General features: G+C 43.0%; 1 protein-coding gene across 1 annotated transcript; it reads right to left on the bottom strand.

The window, feature by feature from the left end:
* Positions 1-290: 290 nt before the first annotated feature.
* Positions 291-1,100, bottom strand: LOC141608107 (uncharacterized). The gene has a single exon (XM_074427458.1). The coding sequence runs from the start codon at positions 1,098-1,100 to the stop codon at positions 291-293; it is 810 nt and encodes a 269-aa protein (XP_074283559.1).
* Between the last annotated feature and the right edge of the window lie 14,138 nt (positions 1,101-15,238).

The raw sequence follows: 15,238 nt of genomic DNA, 5'->3' as shown, positions 1-15,238 counted from the left end.
GGGTCCACATTGAGTTTATGTGTTATGATGGATGAATCTATCCCTATCATGTCGTTATGTGACCATGCAAAGCAGTCCATATTAGCCTGCAAAAATTCGATAAGGTGTTGTCTGAGGTCCCCTGTGCACCCGACTCCAATTAGCACAGTCCTCTCTGGGTGCAACTTGTCCAGGTTAATCTTATCTAGCTCCTCAGTTGGAGGGTCAATGTATTCATCCTGGACGTGCTGCTTCTGCAATTGCTATGCTGGGGGGCTGGCAGTGCACTTTAGTGATTTTTTATAGCAACCTCAAGCTTCCTCCTGGTCTCCTCGTATTGGTTCTACTCCCCATGGTGTGGGGAATTTTATGCAATTATGGTATGTTGAGGGAACTGCCTTCATCAGGTGCAGCCACGGTCTTCCTAGAATGACGTTGTAGGTAGAGGGTCCATCTATGACTAAGTTCCTAACCTGCTTGTTGACCCCTCCTACGTAGGTTGGGATTACTATCTCACCCAACGAGCTGGTTGTTTCCCCACTGAACCCTACCAGCGGAATAGTCTTCTTCCGCAAATCCTTTTCGCTGAATCCCATGTTTTCTATGATCTTCAACATGATCAGGTTGACCGAGCTACCGGTGTCTACCAAGACCTTTCTGACTGTGTTGTTGGCCATTGACAGGGTTATGATGAGTGCGCTGTGGTGTTCCTGCTCGTCACGCACATCTCCTTCGTTAAAAGCAACCGCAGGCAGATCACTATGAGAAATTCTGCAAGAGGTCTCTGGCCTATCTCCTTTGGTCTCAGTAGCGCGCCTTTTGGCTGCTGAATATGTTAACCCACTTATGTCTGAGCCTCCTGTTACCACGCTTATTATTTTGGTGCATTTGGGTGGAGTTGCAGGATTTGTGGAACCCACCTTATCCTGCTGTTTGCCCCCACATGGTAATAGGTGTCTCAGATCTCCCTGTTCAATCAGGCGTCTGATCTCCCTGTGCAATGTGTAGCAGTCTTCTGTGTTATGCCCGATGTCACGATGGAACTCGCACTTCCTCTTGCTGTCCTTTCGCCACGCTTGTTCTTCTACTGGTGGTCTGGGCCATATTACCCGGTCTCCCATCTCTCTGAGTGCTTTTAGGATTCCTCCGACGCCAGTTGTGAATCCATACTCTGCCAGTGTGGGGAATTGCTGATTCTCCTATCTGTTGTCGACCATGTTAACTCCCCTCCCATATGGCCTGTATCTCTCATCCTTCTTGCAAGTCGACTGCTTCCTGCTTGATTTCTCCATGGCTGATGTTCTTGATACGCTTGGCGTACTTAGTATGCTGGCTCTGGCTAGGGTGTCCTCTTCCAACCTGATTGCAGCTGCTGCTTTTTCTTGTACTGCCTCGAAACTATGACAGGGATGCATAGTTAGCTGCTTGTATAGGTCAGATTCATGATGTAGGCCTCTTCTGAAGGCTTCTACTGCTGTTGACATGTCACACTCTCGTACTGCCACCTTCTCATTATTGAACCTGGTTTTGTACTCTCCAATGGTTTCGCTAGCTCCCTGGATGATTCTGTATAAGTCTCATGCATGCTTCTGCGGCTTCCGGCTGCTTGCAAATTGCTGTGTGAATTCGTTTACCAGGTCGGCAAACCTGGATATCGACCTGTTAGGCAAGCCTACAAACCACCGGAGTGCTGGCCCCGTCAACGTGGATCCAAACCCCTTACACATACAGGCTTCTTTTACTTGTCCCACTGCCGTCACTGTCATCATTTTCTGCTTGTACTGGCTCATATGGTCAAAGGGATCTATAGTGCTATCAAAGAGAGGCATGTTTGGATTTGTGAATCCCTTTGGCATGGCAATAACGGATATGGCATCCACGAACGGTGAGTCAGCATAAACTCAGCATCGCCCTCAGCTCCAAGTACTGCTGGTTGGTTAGACTTCCGGAGTCTTGGTTTTGTCTCTCTGCTACCTGCTGACTTGGGATGTTGCTTCCTGGCCTGATCTCTTGAAGGTCCCGGTGTGGCGTGGTGGCTAATGGTGTTGAGGTTATGAGCGTTCCTTGATTCCAGCTTACCTGCGGGCTACCTGCAGATCTTATACCAGGTGTCTGGTCAGTTACCACGAAATTATCAACATAGAGGTTACCTGATTGTGCTTCCACATGGCTCGCTGGCTGCCAGCTGTCTGGTGTGAGATACTCTAACCCTTGTGGGGTTAGTCTTTCTCCTGCTGACACTGCTGTCAGATCTAGTCTCGTTACCAGCTCGGCTGGTATCCGTCGAAGATGGCTCCTGCTGCCCGATGCCCCCTGTGTGAGATCTACTACTGCAGCCTGACCGCCATTCCCCGTGCTGGCTAGAGTGCTGGTCTGCTGCTTCAGAAAGTCTATTTGCGCCCAGAGTTCCCTGTCCCTCCTCTTTGCTTCGGCTTCTGCCTTTCTCTGGTTTTCTCGCATATCTTCCATTACTTTCTGGAGGTTTTCCATGCCACTAAGCAGGGTTTGCGTCGTAGTAGGTGGTGGAGTGTGTCCTGAACTTACTGTGCTCATGTTCGATCTGGATTGAGTACTGACAGCAGGGGATTTGGGAGGTAAAGAGGTTTTTGCCACGGGTGTGGTTCTTGAGGTGTGCCCAGGAGTCTGAGTTGGTGCCATCGATGCCGGATTCTAAATAGGGTATGGTGGTATCGATGGCTGATCGCTCCGTGACACGGCTGCTGATGTTTGTTTGTCTATTACACGTTTAAGTAATCAACGATTGACGACCACAATGCCCCACGGTGAGCGCCAAACTCTTTAGGTAATTTTTACCGTATTTAGGTTTTATTAGGTCAATGTGGTCTTACTCGTTGTGTGTTGGTTGGTTGTTTATGTCAATGTTAAATAAGGAAAAAAAGAACGTAATTAAAGGTGACAGTAAGATTTGGTGACGCGGAAAACCCAATGTGGGAACAACCCCAGGAGGGACGGTACCCTACCAAGTATTGCACTAGCTTATTAATGAGGGATCGAGTACAATGAAGACGATATGTTAATCTAGCTAGCACAATGTATTTCGTGTTTGTGTGAGATCTTGAATGTCCTTTCTCGATTGTTTCTTCTGCTATTTATAGGGTAAGAACCCTAGATATGCCCTACTCCGTTTATGGAAAGGAATATTAGTTCCATAACAACTCTTTCCATATCCAGCCGTCTCCCTCCATTCTCCCTGATCTCCCTGAGTTCTCCCTAGAATCTCCCTGAAGCCTTTCCAAAACGTGGAACTCTTCCATTAATGGACTTCTTCACCTTTACACGTCTACTGGCCCAACTCCTTAGGCGGATCCTACTTTGCATCTGGGCTCCTCTTACTTATTCTTCCTCCACGGCCCAATTCTTCAACAGGAACTAAGTCGACTTGCCCTATTAGGCCAATATGCATATTTTGTCCCAAACATAAATCAAGTTGTATACATAATTTTGTGAATAAGTATTAAAAATAGAGAGGGAGATTTGCATAAGGGAAATCGATGTATTATTGTATTCGTTCCTACTTTCAACCAATACAATAGCTCCGTATTTATAGTACTCCTAAAGATCTAAACATAATAATAATAATATCTCTTAATAATGGTAAATATAATATTATCGATATTATTCTGATTACGGTATATCACTGTTTGGGCCAAATCTGCTTATTGGTCTAAGAAAGAGCAAGCCTAAGTAAATCCATCTAGCAAGTTGGGCGGAGGAGCATACGACTACAGGGAGCCCGTCAGTAGAAGGAGCTCGTGCATTGAAGAGTCGTCAGGGAGAATTCAGGGAGAATAGAAGGAGGGGATCCGTTTATGGAAATAGTTATGATAGGACTAATATTGCTTACCATAAACGGCGTAGGATACATCTAGGGTTCTTACCCTATAAATAGGCAAAGAAGCAAACAAGAAAAGGCATTCAAGATCTCTCAAGCATACACATAACACATTGTGCTAGCTAGAATTACATTCTGTCTCTATTGTACTCGTTCTCGTATTAACCAGCTAGTGCAATCCTTGGAAGGGTATCGTCCCTTCCCGCGGTCGTTTCCCACATTGGGTTTTCCGCGACACCAAGTCTCACGTGTCAACCTTTATTTACGTCTTTAATCTCTTTATTTAGCTTCACCATAAACATACAATCAACATACAACGAGTAAGACCACATTAACCTCGCTTAACCTAATTCGGTAGAAAATTACAAAAACAGTTTGGCGCCCATCGTGGGTTAGTCGGACATATAATGGACAAACAAATGTCAGCAGCTGTGTCAGGAAGCGGTCAGCCATCGATACCACCAAATCCAGTTCGAAATCCAGCATCAGCGGCACAAACTCAGGCTCCCGCACACACTACAAGAACCACATCCGTGACAAAAGTCACTCTACCTCCCAGAACTCCTGCTGTGGCGGCCCAACCCAGATCAGACAGGAGCACAACAAGTTCAGGCCTAACTCCACCACCCAGTCCAACACAAACCCTGCTTAGCGGCATGGAAAATCTTCAGAAGGTCATGGAAGATATGCGAGAAGACCAGAGAAAGGCAGAAGCTGGGCCAAGGAAGAGGAACAAGGAACTCTGGGTGCAGATAGACATTCTGAGGCAGCAGTCCAGCACACCAGCAAGCATAGGGGATGAAGGTCGGGCCTCGGTAGTAGATCTTACCCAGGGGGCATCAAGGAGCAGGAATCAACTTCGGTAAATACCAGCTGAGTTGGTAACAAGATTAGATCTGACAGCAGTACCAACAGGAGAAAGGATAACCCTACAAGGGCTTGGATACCTCACACCAGATAGCTGGCAGCCAGGCAGCCGCATGGAAGTACAACCAGGTAACCTCCCAGTTGGTAACTTCGTAGTAACTAACCAGACACCTGGTGCAGGATCCGCAGGTAGCCCACAGGTAAGGTGGCATCATGGAATGCTCGTGAACTCAACCCCATTAGCTACCACGCCGCATCAGAACCTTCAAGAGTTCGGACCTAGAAGCAGCACACCAAGTCGGCAGATAGCAGACAGACGAATCCCGGACTCAGGAAGCCTGACCAACGAGCAGTATCTGGAGCTGAGGGAGATGTTGAGCAGGGTCCTAGGATTACCACCTCCACTTGAGAAGGCAGCACCCGACAGTTATGCTGACTCGCCATTCGTGGACGCCATATTCGTTGTTACAATGCCAAAGGGATTCACAAATCCAAACATGCCTCTCTTTGATGGCACGACAGATCCCTTTGACCACATGAGCCAGTACAAGCAGAAAATGATGATAGTGACGGCTGTAGGACAAGTAAAAGTAGCTTGTATGTGTAAGGCATTTGGATCCACACTGTCGGGACCAGCACTCCGATGGTTCGTAAGCTTGCCTAACAGATCAATATACATGTTTACCGACCCGGTAAACGCATTCACTCAGCAATTCGCAAGCAGTCGGAGGCCGTAGAAGCATGCAGGTGATTTGTACAGAATTGTTCAAGGAGCAGGTGAGACCGTTGGAGAGTACAAGACTAGATTTAACAATGAGACATTGGCGGTACGGGAATGTGACGTGTCAACAGCAGTGGAAGCCTTCAGAAGGGGTTGCACCATGAGTCTGAACTATATAAGCAGTTAACTATTCACCCTTGTCATAGCTTTGAAGCGGTGAAAGAAAAGGCAGCGGCTGCGATCTGGCTGGAAGAAGATACCCTAGCCAGAGCCAGCATGCCAAGTACGCTAAGCGTATCCAACACATCAGCCATGGAGAATTCAGGTAGAAAGCAACCCACTAGCAAGAAGGATGAAAGATACATGCCATATGGTAGGGGAGTCAACAGAATCGACAACATAGAAGAAAATCAGCAACTCCCCACACTAGAAGAATACGAATTCACAATTGGCGTCGGAGGAATCTTGAAAGCACTCAGAGAAATGGGGGACGGGGTAAGGTGGCCCAGGCCACCTGTAGAAGGACAGGCATGGAAAAAAGATAGCAAGAAAAAATGTGAGTTCCATCGGGACGTTGGGCATAACACAGAAGACTGCTACACTGTGCGCAGGGAGATTAGGCGTCTATATGAGCAAGGGGAACTTAGCCACCTATTACCACGTGGGGACAAGCAGCAGGGTAAGGTAGGCTCCACAAAGCCTGCAACGCCACCTACATGCACCAAAATAATAAACGTGATAACAGGCGGCTCAGACTTAAGTGGATTAACATATTCAGCAGCCAAAAGGCGTGCTAATGAGACTAAGGGAGATAGACCAGAAACTTCCTGCAGAATTTCTCACAGTGACCTACCTGCTGTTGCTTTCGACGAAGGGGATGTACATGACGGACATGACTATCATGATGCACTCATCATAACTCTGTCAATAGCCAACTGCATAGTTAGAAAGGTCCTGGTGGATACTGGTAGCTTGGTCAATTTGATCATGATAAAAACCATAGAAAACATGGGGTTCAGCGAGAAGGGTTTGCATAAGAAGACCATCCCGCTGGTAGGGTTCAGTGAAGAGACAGCCAACTCATTGGGTGAGATAGTGATCCCAACCTATGTGGGAGGATTCAACAAACAGGTAAGGTACTTGGTCATAGATGGACCCTCTACCTACAACGTTATTCTGGGAAAACCATGGCTGAACCTGATGAAAGCAGTTCCCTCAACATATCATCAATGCATAAAGTTCCCCACGCCATAGGGAGTAAAGACAATACGAGGAGACCAGGAGGAAGCTAGAGGCTGCAACAAGAAAGCGTTAAAGTGCACAGCCAGCCCCCCAGCATAACAATTACACAAGCAGCATGTCGAGGACGAATACGTTGAGCCTCCAGTCGAGGAGTTAGACTAGATCAAACTGGACAAACTGCACCCAGAAAGAACCGTGTTAATAGGGGCAGGGTGCACGGGAGACCTCAGACAACACCTAATTAAATTCTTTCAAACCAACATGGATTGTTTCGCATGGTCCCATGACGACATGATAGGGATAGATCCATTTATCATAACACATAGGATGCAAGCCCGTCCAGCAGAGGAGAAGAAAGTTCGCAGCTGAAAGGAATAAGGTGATCAACCAGGAGGTAGGCAGTCTGCTAGCAGCAAATAAGATAACAGAGGTGAAGTACCCAGAATGGCTGTCAAATGTTGTGGTAGTACCCAAGAAGAACGGGAAGTGGAGAGTATGCGTGGACTTCACCGACCTCAACAAAGCATGTCCCAATGACCCCTTCCCGCTACCACACATTGACGCAATGGTGGATGCGACAGCTGGACATGAAATGTTGACATTCTTAGATGCTTGGAGTGGTTACAACCAAATCAAGATGGATCCAGCAGATCAAGAGAAGACAACGTTCATGTCTGAAAGAGGAATATACTGCTACAACGTCATGCCCTTCGGCCAGAAAAATGCAGGGTCCACATATCAAAGGCTGGTTAACCGTATGTTTAAAGAACAAATAGGAAGAACCATAGATCACATGCAGCATCTGGCAGAAACATTCAACACCCTCAGAGAGTACAAAATGAAGCTAAACCCGTCTAAGTGCACCTTTGGAGTTTCCTCCGGCAAATTCTTAGGCTACAATGTAACTCAAAGGGGAATAGAAGCCAACACCGAGAAGATTAAGGTCGTATTACAGCTGGAGTCACTAGAAAAACCAAAGGATGTACAAAGGCTAGCTGGCAAAGTGGCAGCTTTGAGCAGGTTCATCTCAAGATCTTCGGACAAGTGCAGACTATTCTATGATATATTGAGAAAGAGCCAGAAGTTTGAGTGGACTGCAGACCACGAGCAGGCATTCATGGAGCTGAAGCACTACCTCAGCACCCCGCCACTACTATTAAAACCGGAACAAGGATAACCATTGTTCCTCTATCTAGCTGTCACAGAGGTAGCAATAAGTGCGGTTCTAGTCCGAGAGCAGGACAAGCAGCAAAAGCAAGTCTACTATGTAAGAAAGTCTCTGCTGCCAGCAGAGACTAGGCACACATCTCTAGAAAAATTGGTACTAGCACTTGTCATTGCATCGTACAAACTTCTCCCATACCATACATGTTGTAACCAATTATCTATTAAAATCCGTAATGAGGAAGCCTGAGCTGTTAGGAAGAATGTCAAAGTCGTAGGCAATGGCAGACTTTGTGTCAGACTTCAGCCCAGCTATCCAGAATCTGGCAGACGAAGAGATCCTAATCCCCAAAGGGAACAAGGAAGTAGAAGTCTGGCAGATGCCTATCGATGGAGCCTCCAACCAAAAGGGGGCAGGTGTAGGACTAATCCTGCGGTCATCGTAGGGAGATCTGATATCACAAGTAGTAAGATGTGAATTTAAGGAAACTAACAATGAAACAGAATACGAAGCCCTAATATTAGGAATGCAGCTAGCCCTGGAGTTGGGAGTCAGGAACCTACAAATATTCAGTGACTCTTTACTGATAGTTAACCATGTGAATGATGAATTCATAGTCAGGGACTCGAAGATGATCGCCTACTTAAAAGTGGCAAAGGAGCTGACTGCAAGCTCAAGCAGGTCCCCAGAGACCAGAATCTGGAGGCAGATGCCCTAGCAACTATTGGGGCAACCTTCAAACCAACCGAACTGTCCAACATCCCCATCGCGCACATGCTGGAACCTTCTATACAAAAATTAGAAGAGGCAGACAGAGGAGAACTGGAAGATCAGCAAGACTGATGCGTGTATTTTATATAAGGTTTTTACCTCATTTTTACACGCATTTTCGTACTATTTATGTAGCATCTAGCTACAAATGGCCCCGAATAGTTTACTTTGGTTTGTCTTGTGTAAATTACAGGTACATACCAGAAAGAAGATAAACTGAGCCTAAACCCGTCCCATTTGCATATATTTATGGAGAACAAGGAATCAGAGCTTGGAATCTATCACTTTGAAGACGTGTGAGCTGATTTCGGAAGGTGTCTAAGTGCCTTACACGCTAATATAGCTAGATCGACCACTTTTCAGTCGATCGAAAGATTTATCCCTTGAAGTTTTACTCGATCGAGTTGTGTTCATACTCGATCGAGAAGGCCAATATAAGAAGTTCTCGATCGAACGGTTTTTCCATTCGATCGAGAGGAATTGCTGACTAGTTCCTCGATCAAGTGGTTTAATTCTACTCGATCGAGAGATTTTGTTCTGTAGCCGTGTTTTTGCCTAATTTCGTATGGGCTTTGTAATTAGGCTTTGTTATTAGGTTAAGTAGTATGATTTTCGACTACTTAATCACACTTAGACTACATTAGTTGTGCTCTTCTTCTCTTCTCCTCTCTACTGTCTTCTACCCTTATACTAGACTACTACTCGGATTTGAATCTTGTAATCAATACATTACTCCTTTTTATTTCTTAATCATAATCTCTTTTATTGCTCTTTATTCTTCCTTTTCCTTATTACTCTTTATTGCTCTTGTTCGATCTCTCTATTTGCATTATTATGATGTTTAATTTATATTATATATGTATGATTGTTGTTAATTCCATGATAATGCGTAGCTAATTTCCTTTGCTAAGACTTAGGGAATCTATGATTATGAAGGACTTGTAAATCGATATATTAGGTTTAATGCTTGTGTAGTCTATGTTGTTAATCGCTACATTTAATTGTTTCTGTCTAATTGACTCGACGCAATTAGTCATTTAATCGCAGTAAACCTTGACCTAGACCGGAAGGTTGGAAAGGGTGAGACTTGTAGCGAACATTAGGGCACGTAGTGAGGGCGGAAGCTAAGCTATTTGTGCTTTAGGGCGAATTGAGACCGGAAGGAGATATTCACTGCCCCATAGACCATACTTGCATTAACGTGAGACCTAGATTGCTTGACTGAATGATCATGGAGAACCGACTGTCTTAGCTAATTTCTCTCTATTTTCTTAATCCTTATTTTCTTACCTTTTCGCTCTTCCTTAATTTCTTAGTTTAGAACAAACAAATTCAAACCCCCAGAAATTGGTTACCGTGATGGACTTAGTTAAGGCTGACATTTTCCCATCTCCCTGTGGAGATCGACCCTACTTACTGCTAGCTTCTGTTAGTGTATCTAGGTTTATTTTTGGTACCTGACGACGGTATTAAATTTTGGCGCCGTTGTCGGGGAGGTGGCGTAATTTTGTTGCTTTATTTAAGTTTGTCTCTCGTCTCAAGGAATTTATTCCTTGAGACCGATCTCATATTTTTGCGAGTTCTTGATTAGTTTTGCAGGATATCTGTTCTAGAAGAGAACATTGTCGTACCTGGTCCTTTGTAAAATTCTATCTGCTAGGATGCCGAATATAGCTAGTCATTCAGAGCCGGCGGTGGATTCCCTTCCAAAAGGTTTCCTACTACCCATTACTGACTCGGTAACCTTTGGAATCCACCCATCTTACATACAGCTGGTCGAGAGAAATCTCTCCAGGGGGGTACCTGGAGAAGACCCGTGCAAGCATATAGAGCTATTTACAGAGTACTGCTCCACCATTCCTCTTGCTGCTGGGGTGACACAAGACAGAGTGAAGGGGGTTTCTCTTTCCCTTCTCTTTAGCTGATGATGCTCGGGAATGGTTGAGGGATTTAGACAGGGAAGCAGCCCGTGTTACCGACTGGAATTCTCTTGCCTTGGCTTTTTACAGGCGATATTTTCCACCATAGCGCACTAACGAGTTGAGAGCTCAGATTAATGCATTTGAGAAACTACACACTGAAGACTTGAATGAGGCGTGGACTAGGTTCAAGAAGCTCGTCTGTTTTGTGCCTCATCACGGTTTCAAGCACTGGTTCTTATATACCCAATTCTACAATGGGTTGTATCCGGACCAGAGAGCTGTTCTTGATAGTGCAGCCAAAGGGAGATTTCAGAAGAACGTAGAGGATAGTGAAGGGTGGCATGTTATTGAAGAGATGGCCATTCATGTTGCTAAGTATGGAAACCCCCGGGGAAGTAGGAATGTAAACGAGTCGGTGGTAGCTGAGGTGGAGAGTCCTAGCGGAAGTCTAGGTAGTCCGGAGATTGTAGAGATTGTGGGTGAGCATGCACAAGTTTGTGCTATTACTGAGCATAAGATAGTATGCGGTAGATACGGCATGGAGGGGCATGACCCTATTGGTTGTCTGGCGAGTGTAGAGCGTGTCCTTGCTTATCAAAAATTCAGGCAATGAGTTCCTTTTTCTCAATTATATGAAGACTTGACGAGTGCTTCTACTTCTTCTACGCCAGTGCCGCAGCCGGATTCTTCTTCTACAAATGGGGAGTTTGCCGAACTGAAATCCTTGGTTTTGAACTTAACGCAACAGCTTGAGGAGAAATGCAACAAGGATAATACCGCTATCGTGGAGTTAAGAGAGCAAGTTACGCAATTAACACTTGCGCAAAACCAAGTTAATCATCCACCCTCATGCGACCCAATAAATGCCATCAATCTCCGAAGTGGCCTTGCTTATGAGGAGACAAAAATGCCAGAAGACGGGGTTGTGACAACTGATGATACCCCGGATGACGAGTTGGAAGAGTTTACGGACGATATCCCTGCTGAATATTGTCCAAGCACTCGATCGAATGAAAATTCCCTTCGATCGAGCGAATTATCTCCTCCCACTGCTCGATCGAGTATAATTTCTACTCGATCGAGAGATGCTCATTTAACAGAATTCGATCGAACAACTCATCCCTCTCGATCGAACACTTTGACAGAAGAAGTCACTCGATCGAGTGAAAATTGTACTCGATCGAGAGAACCTAAAATACAAGAGCTCGATTGAGAGGTCCACATACCTCGATCGAGTAATTCTCAAGACAAACCTACTCGATCGAGTGAAGAAAATGATCGATCGAGTGCCAGAACCAACGGAGCTCCAATTTTGACATCTAATTCTGCTACCGTGTCAGCTTCCCCTGCTCTGAAGACGGCACGTGCTGATAAAGGTAAAGAGAAAGTCGCGGGTCCACTCATTGCTACCAGATTACCCTTTCCAGGACGTCTGAAGGACGCCAAGGTTGAGCGACGGTACGGTAAGTTTGTAGACGTTGTCAAGAACCTCTAGGTAACTGTCCCCTTTACCAAACTTATTACCCAGGTACCTACTTACGCTAAATTTATGAAAGATATTGTGACGCGTAAGAGAGAGCTAAGTGAATTTGAGACTGTTTCTTTCATGGAAGAGTCAAGTACTTTACTTTTAAATAAAGCTCCACCTAAAATAAAAGACCCGGGTAGTTTCTCTATTACCTGTGTTATAGGCAATGAAGTAGTAGATAAGGCTCTTTGTGATTTAGGAGACAGTGTCAGTGTCATGCCTCTGTCTGTCTGCAAGAAATTAAAAATGGGTCACCTTAAAGTGACTAATATTATATTACAGATGGCTGATAGATCTGTAAGACGACCCTTGGGTGTCTTAGAGGACGTGCCTGTGAAAATAGGCAAGTTCTTTATATCAGGGGATTTTATTGTTTTAGATATAGCTAAGGACACCCGGACCCCCAATTATACTAGGAAGACCATTCCCATGTACAGTTGGGGCCATTATTGATGTCAAACAAGGGCGTTTGACTCTTGCAGTAGGGGATGACGCGATTACTTTCAGTCTGCATAGCACTTTGGCTCGGCCAATGATAGAGAATACATGTTATTCTGTTGATATTGTTGACGAGTCTGTTTATGACTTCTGGTCGGGTTCTTTTATAAAGGACCCACTAGAAGCTCTAATGCTTTTGGATGAGTGTGCAGATAACCCAGATAACAATAACGCTGTGTTGGATTTGCTTGAAGCTACTTTAGATGAGCGTGAACTCACCGACGCTGAGGGGGAGCAAGTGGAACAGATTATCAGCACCCTTTGCTCCATAGAGATAAAGGTACCTGAGCGTAAGCCTCTTCCCTCTCATCTAAAATATGCTTTCTTAGATGATACTGAGCAATATCCAGTTATTGTTAGTGCTAAGCTTGATGATGATCAGCTGACTCCTTTGTTAGCTGTGCTTAAGAAAAACAGGAAAGCTATAGGTTATTCTTTGGATGATATCAAGGGGATTAGTCCCGATATATGTATGCACAGGATTGAGCTGGAGGAAGATCACAAGCCTTGCAGACAGGGTCAGCGCCGGCTGAACCAAAAGATGCAAGATGTTGTGATGGCTGAGATAATGAAGCTGCTTGACGCAGGTATTATCTATTCTATTGGTCATTCTAAGTGGGTGAGTCAAGTGCAGGTAGTTCCTAAGAAAGGAGGGACTACTGTGGTCAGGAATGACAAAAATGAGTTAACACCTACTAGAGTAGTAACTGGCTGGCGGATGTGTATAGACTATTAGAGTGTCCCCGACAATAATGCGATCACATTGTTCATCATATTGAAATCACATGTTTAAATCTCATATTAAGAATACGTAAGGGATGATTCATTTTATAGTCAACTGATCAACATTAATCGGTAACGATTGGCTTGCTAGAGTTTGACGTTACTGTCGTGGGACGGTGGTGGTCAGTTGATCCCTTAAAGTCACACCTAAAGGATGATGCCCTAATCTGTAAAATTGATTAATTGTATGACGATACAAGTTAATCAATTCCTTAAAATTGAACAATTCAATTTGTGAGAGAGAATATTGATATCTTATTGTAATGGGATTAAATAAGATTTATTTTAGTAATTGAAATACTTTATTACTAAAATTGTTTATTGTTTGTGAAACAATAGAGATGAGAATGAATGGTTAATTATAATTACAAGATGTTGTGAATTATAATTATATGACACATTTTATTTATGTGATCAAGTATCACTAGTCAATTTGTTGTATGTAATTTAATTAATTTATAAAATAATATTTATGTGATAAATATGCATTAAATTAATTAATAACATGTAACATACTACATGTGACATATTGTGTGACAATTGACAAATTGACAAAATAAAATGGTAGTCCATTTTATAAGTGGACCAAAATATAGAGGGTTTAGTGGATGGTGGTGATTTATTTTAATAAGCTAAAATAACATCATCATGATACTACTTACCTAGCCTTACATGCCTAAGGTTTTGATAAGAACAAAAGGAAAAAGTGAAAGATCATATATTGGTTCTCCCACACACCAAAAACCGTGACCCTCCTTTACATATGGAGTGGGTGTGCTATATGTTTACTAGTGTAGTATTCATTTTATTATCTCATCTTATCATTCATACACATCTCTCTTCCATAATTCATTTTTCTCTAAAAACTTGAGAAATGATGATCTAATTTATTCAATGAGATTATTAATATTATTAGTGTAATATATGAGTACTAGTAATCAATTTTAAGGTAAACTACTAAACAAATATCTAGCACATATTATTTAGTAGAAATAAGAGATAGTCTTGGGTGCAATCAAGAGGAGTGGCTTCTATACTTGGAGTCTTTGGAAGATCATCCTAATACTCATCATAGCTCAAGAATAAGTGAAGGCAGAAGACCTTACTTGTGCCCAAATATCCGAAATATCAAATGTAAGGAACCGTTTTTCTCCTTACTCTTATATTTGTTTTGCATGCATAAGATCCTTAAGTTTTATGACTAAAACTTTGAACCAAAATATGTGATATTTAAAATATGATTTCCAACAAGTGGTATCAGAGCATTATGGTTGTTCCATGCAAAATCGGGTTTGTTTTTCTGAGTTAATTAGTTAACAAATAAAACTTGTTATTTAGGGTTTATGAAGCTAAATCATGAAATAATTTTGCATGTTAAAGGTTTCTGGTCCTAAATCGATTTTAGGTCATATGGAACGATTTATGGATTTTATTGTTCATTTTATATATTATTGGCATTAAAATGTGATTTTTATGAGGAAAATGTCATTTTTGGACGAAAAATAGCTAAACTTCGAATTTTTCAGTTGTTTTTGGATATGTTTTCACATATATTATCTACTAGTGGCATGTTAAATATCATGAAAAACTAAGTTATTTTGCATGAAATTTGGATTTTATAAGCTTAAATCGAATTTAAAGGGTTTATTAGGTTAATATGAGTTATATTTTGAATCTGGTCATGGAAATTTAATATGTTGTCACATGCATTTTTACTCAGTGTGTGTAAAAATCTTAGACGGATTGAACTCCTTTTGCATGATTTATGAATTTTTGAGTAAAAATTCAATAAATAGTGACTTAATTTAGTGTATAATGCTAAAATATATTTCATGACTAAAGAAAAACGTCATATGTTGCATTTTATCTCACATTACAGATCTAAAAGTTAAAAGTTGGTTAAAATTAA

Source organism: Silene latifolia, chromosome 10 (assembly GCF_048544455.1).
Source record: "Silene latifolia isolate original U9 population chromosome 10, ASM4854445v1, whole genome shotgun sequence".
NCBI classification, from domain to species: Eukaryota; Viridiplantae; Streptophyta; class Magnoliopsida; order Caryophyllales; family Caryophyllaceae; genus Silene; species Silene latifolia.
The sequence above is the reverse complement of the archived record's forward strand: the minus strand, read 5'-3'. Positions and strand labels throughout refer to the sequence as shown.

Coding starts and splice junctions, on each gene's coding strand:
- LOC141608107 (XM_074427458.1), bottom strand. CDS start 1,100: ATGGGAGACCGGGTAATATGGCCCAGACCACCAGTAGAAGAACAAGCG.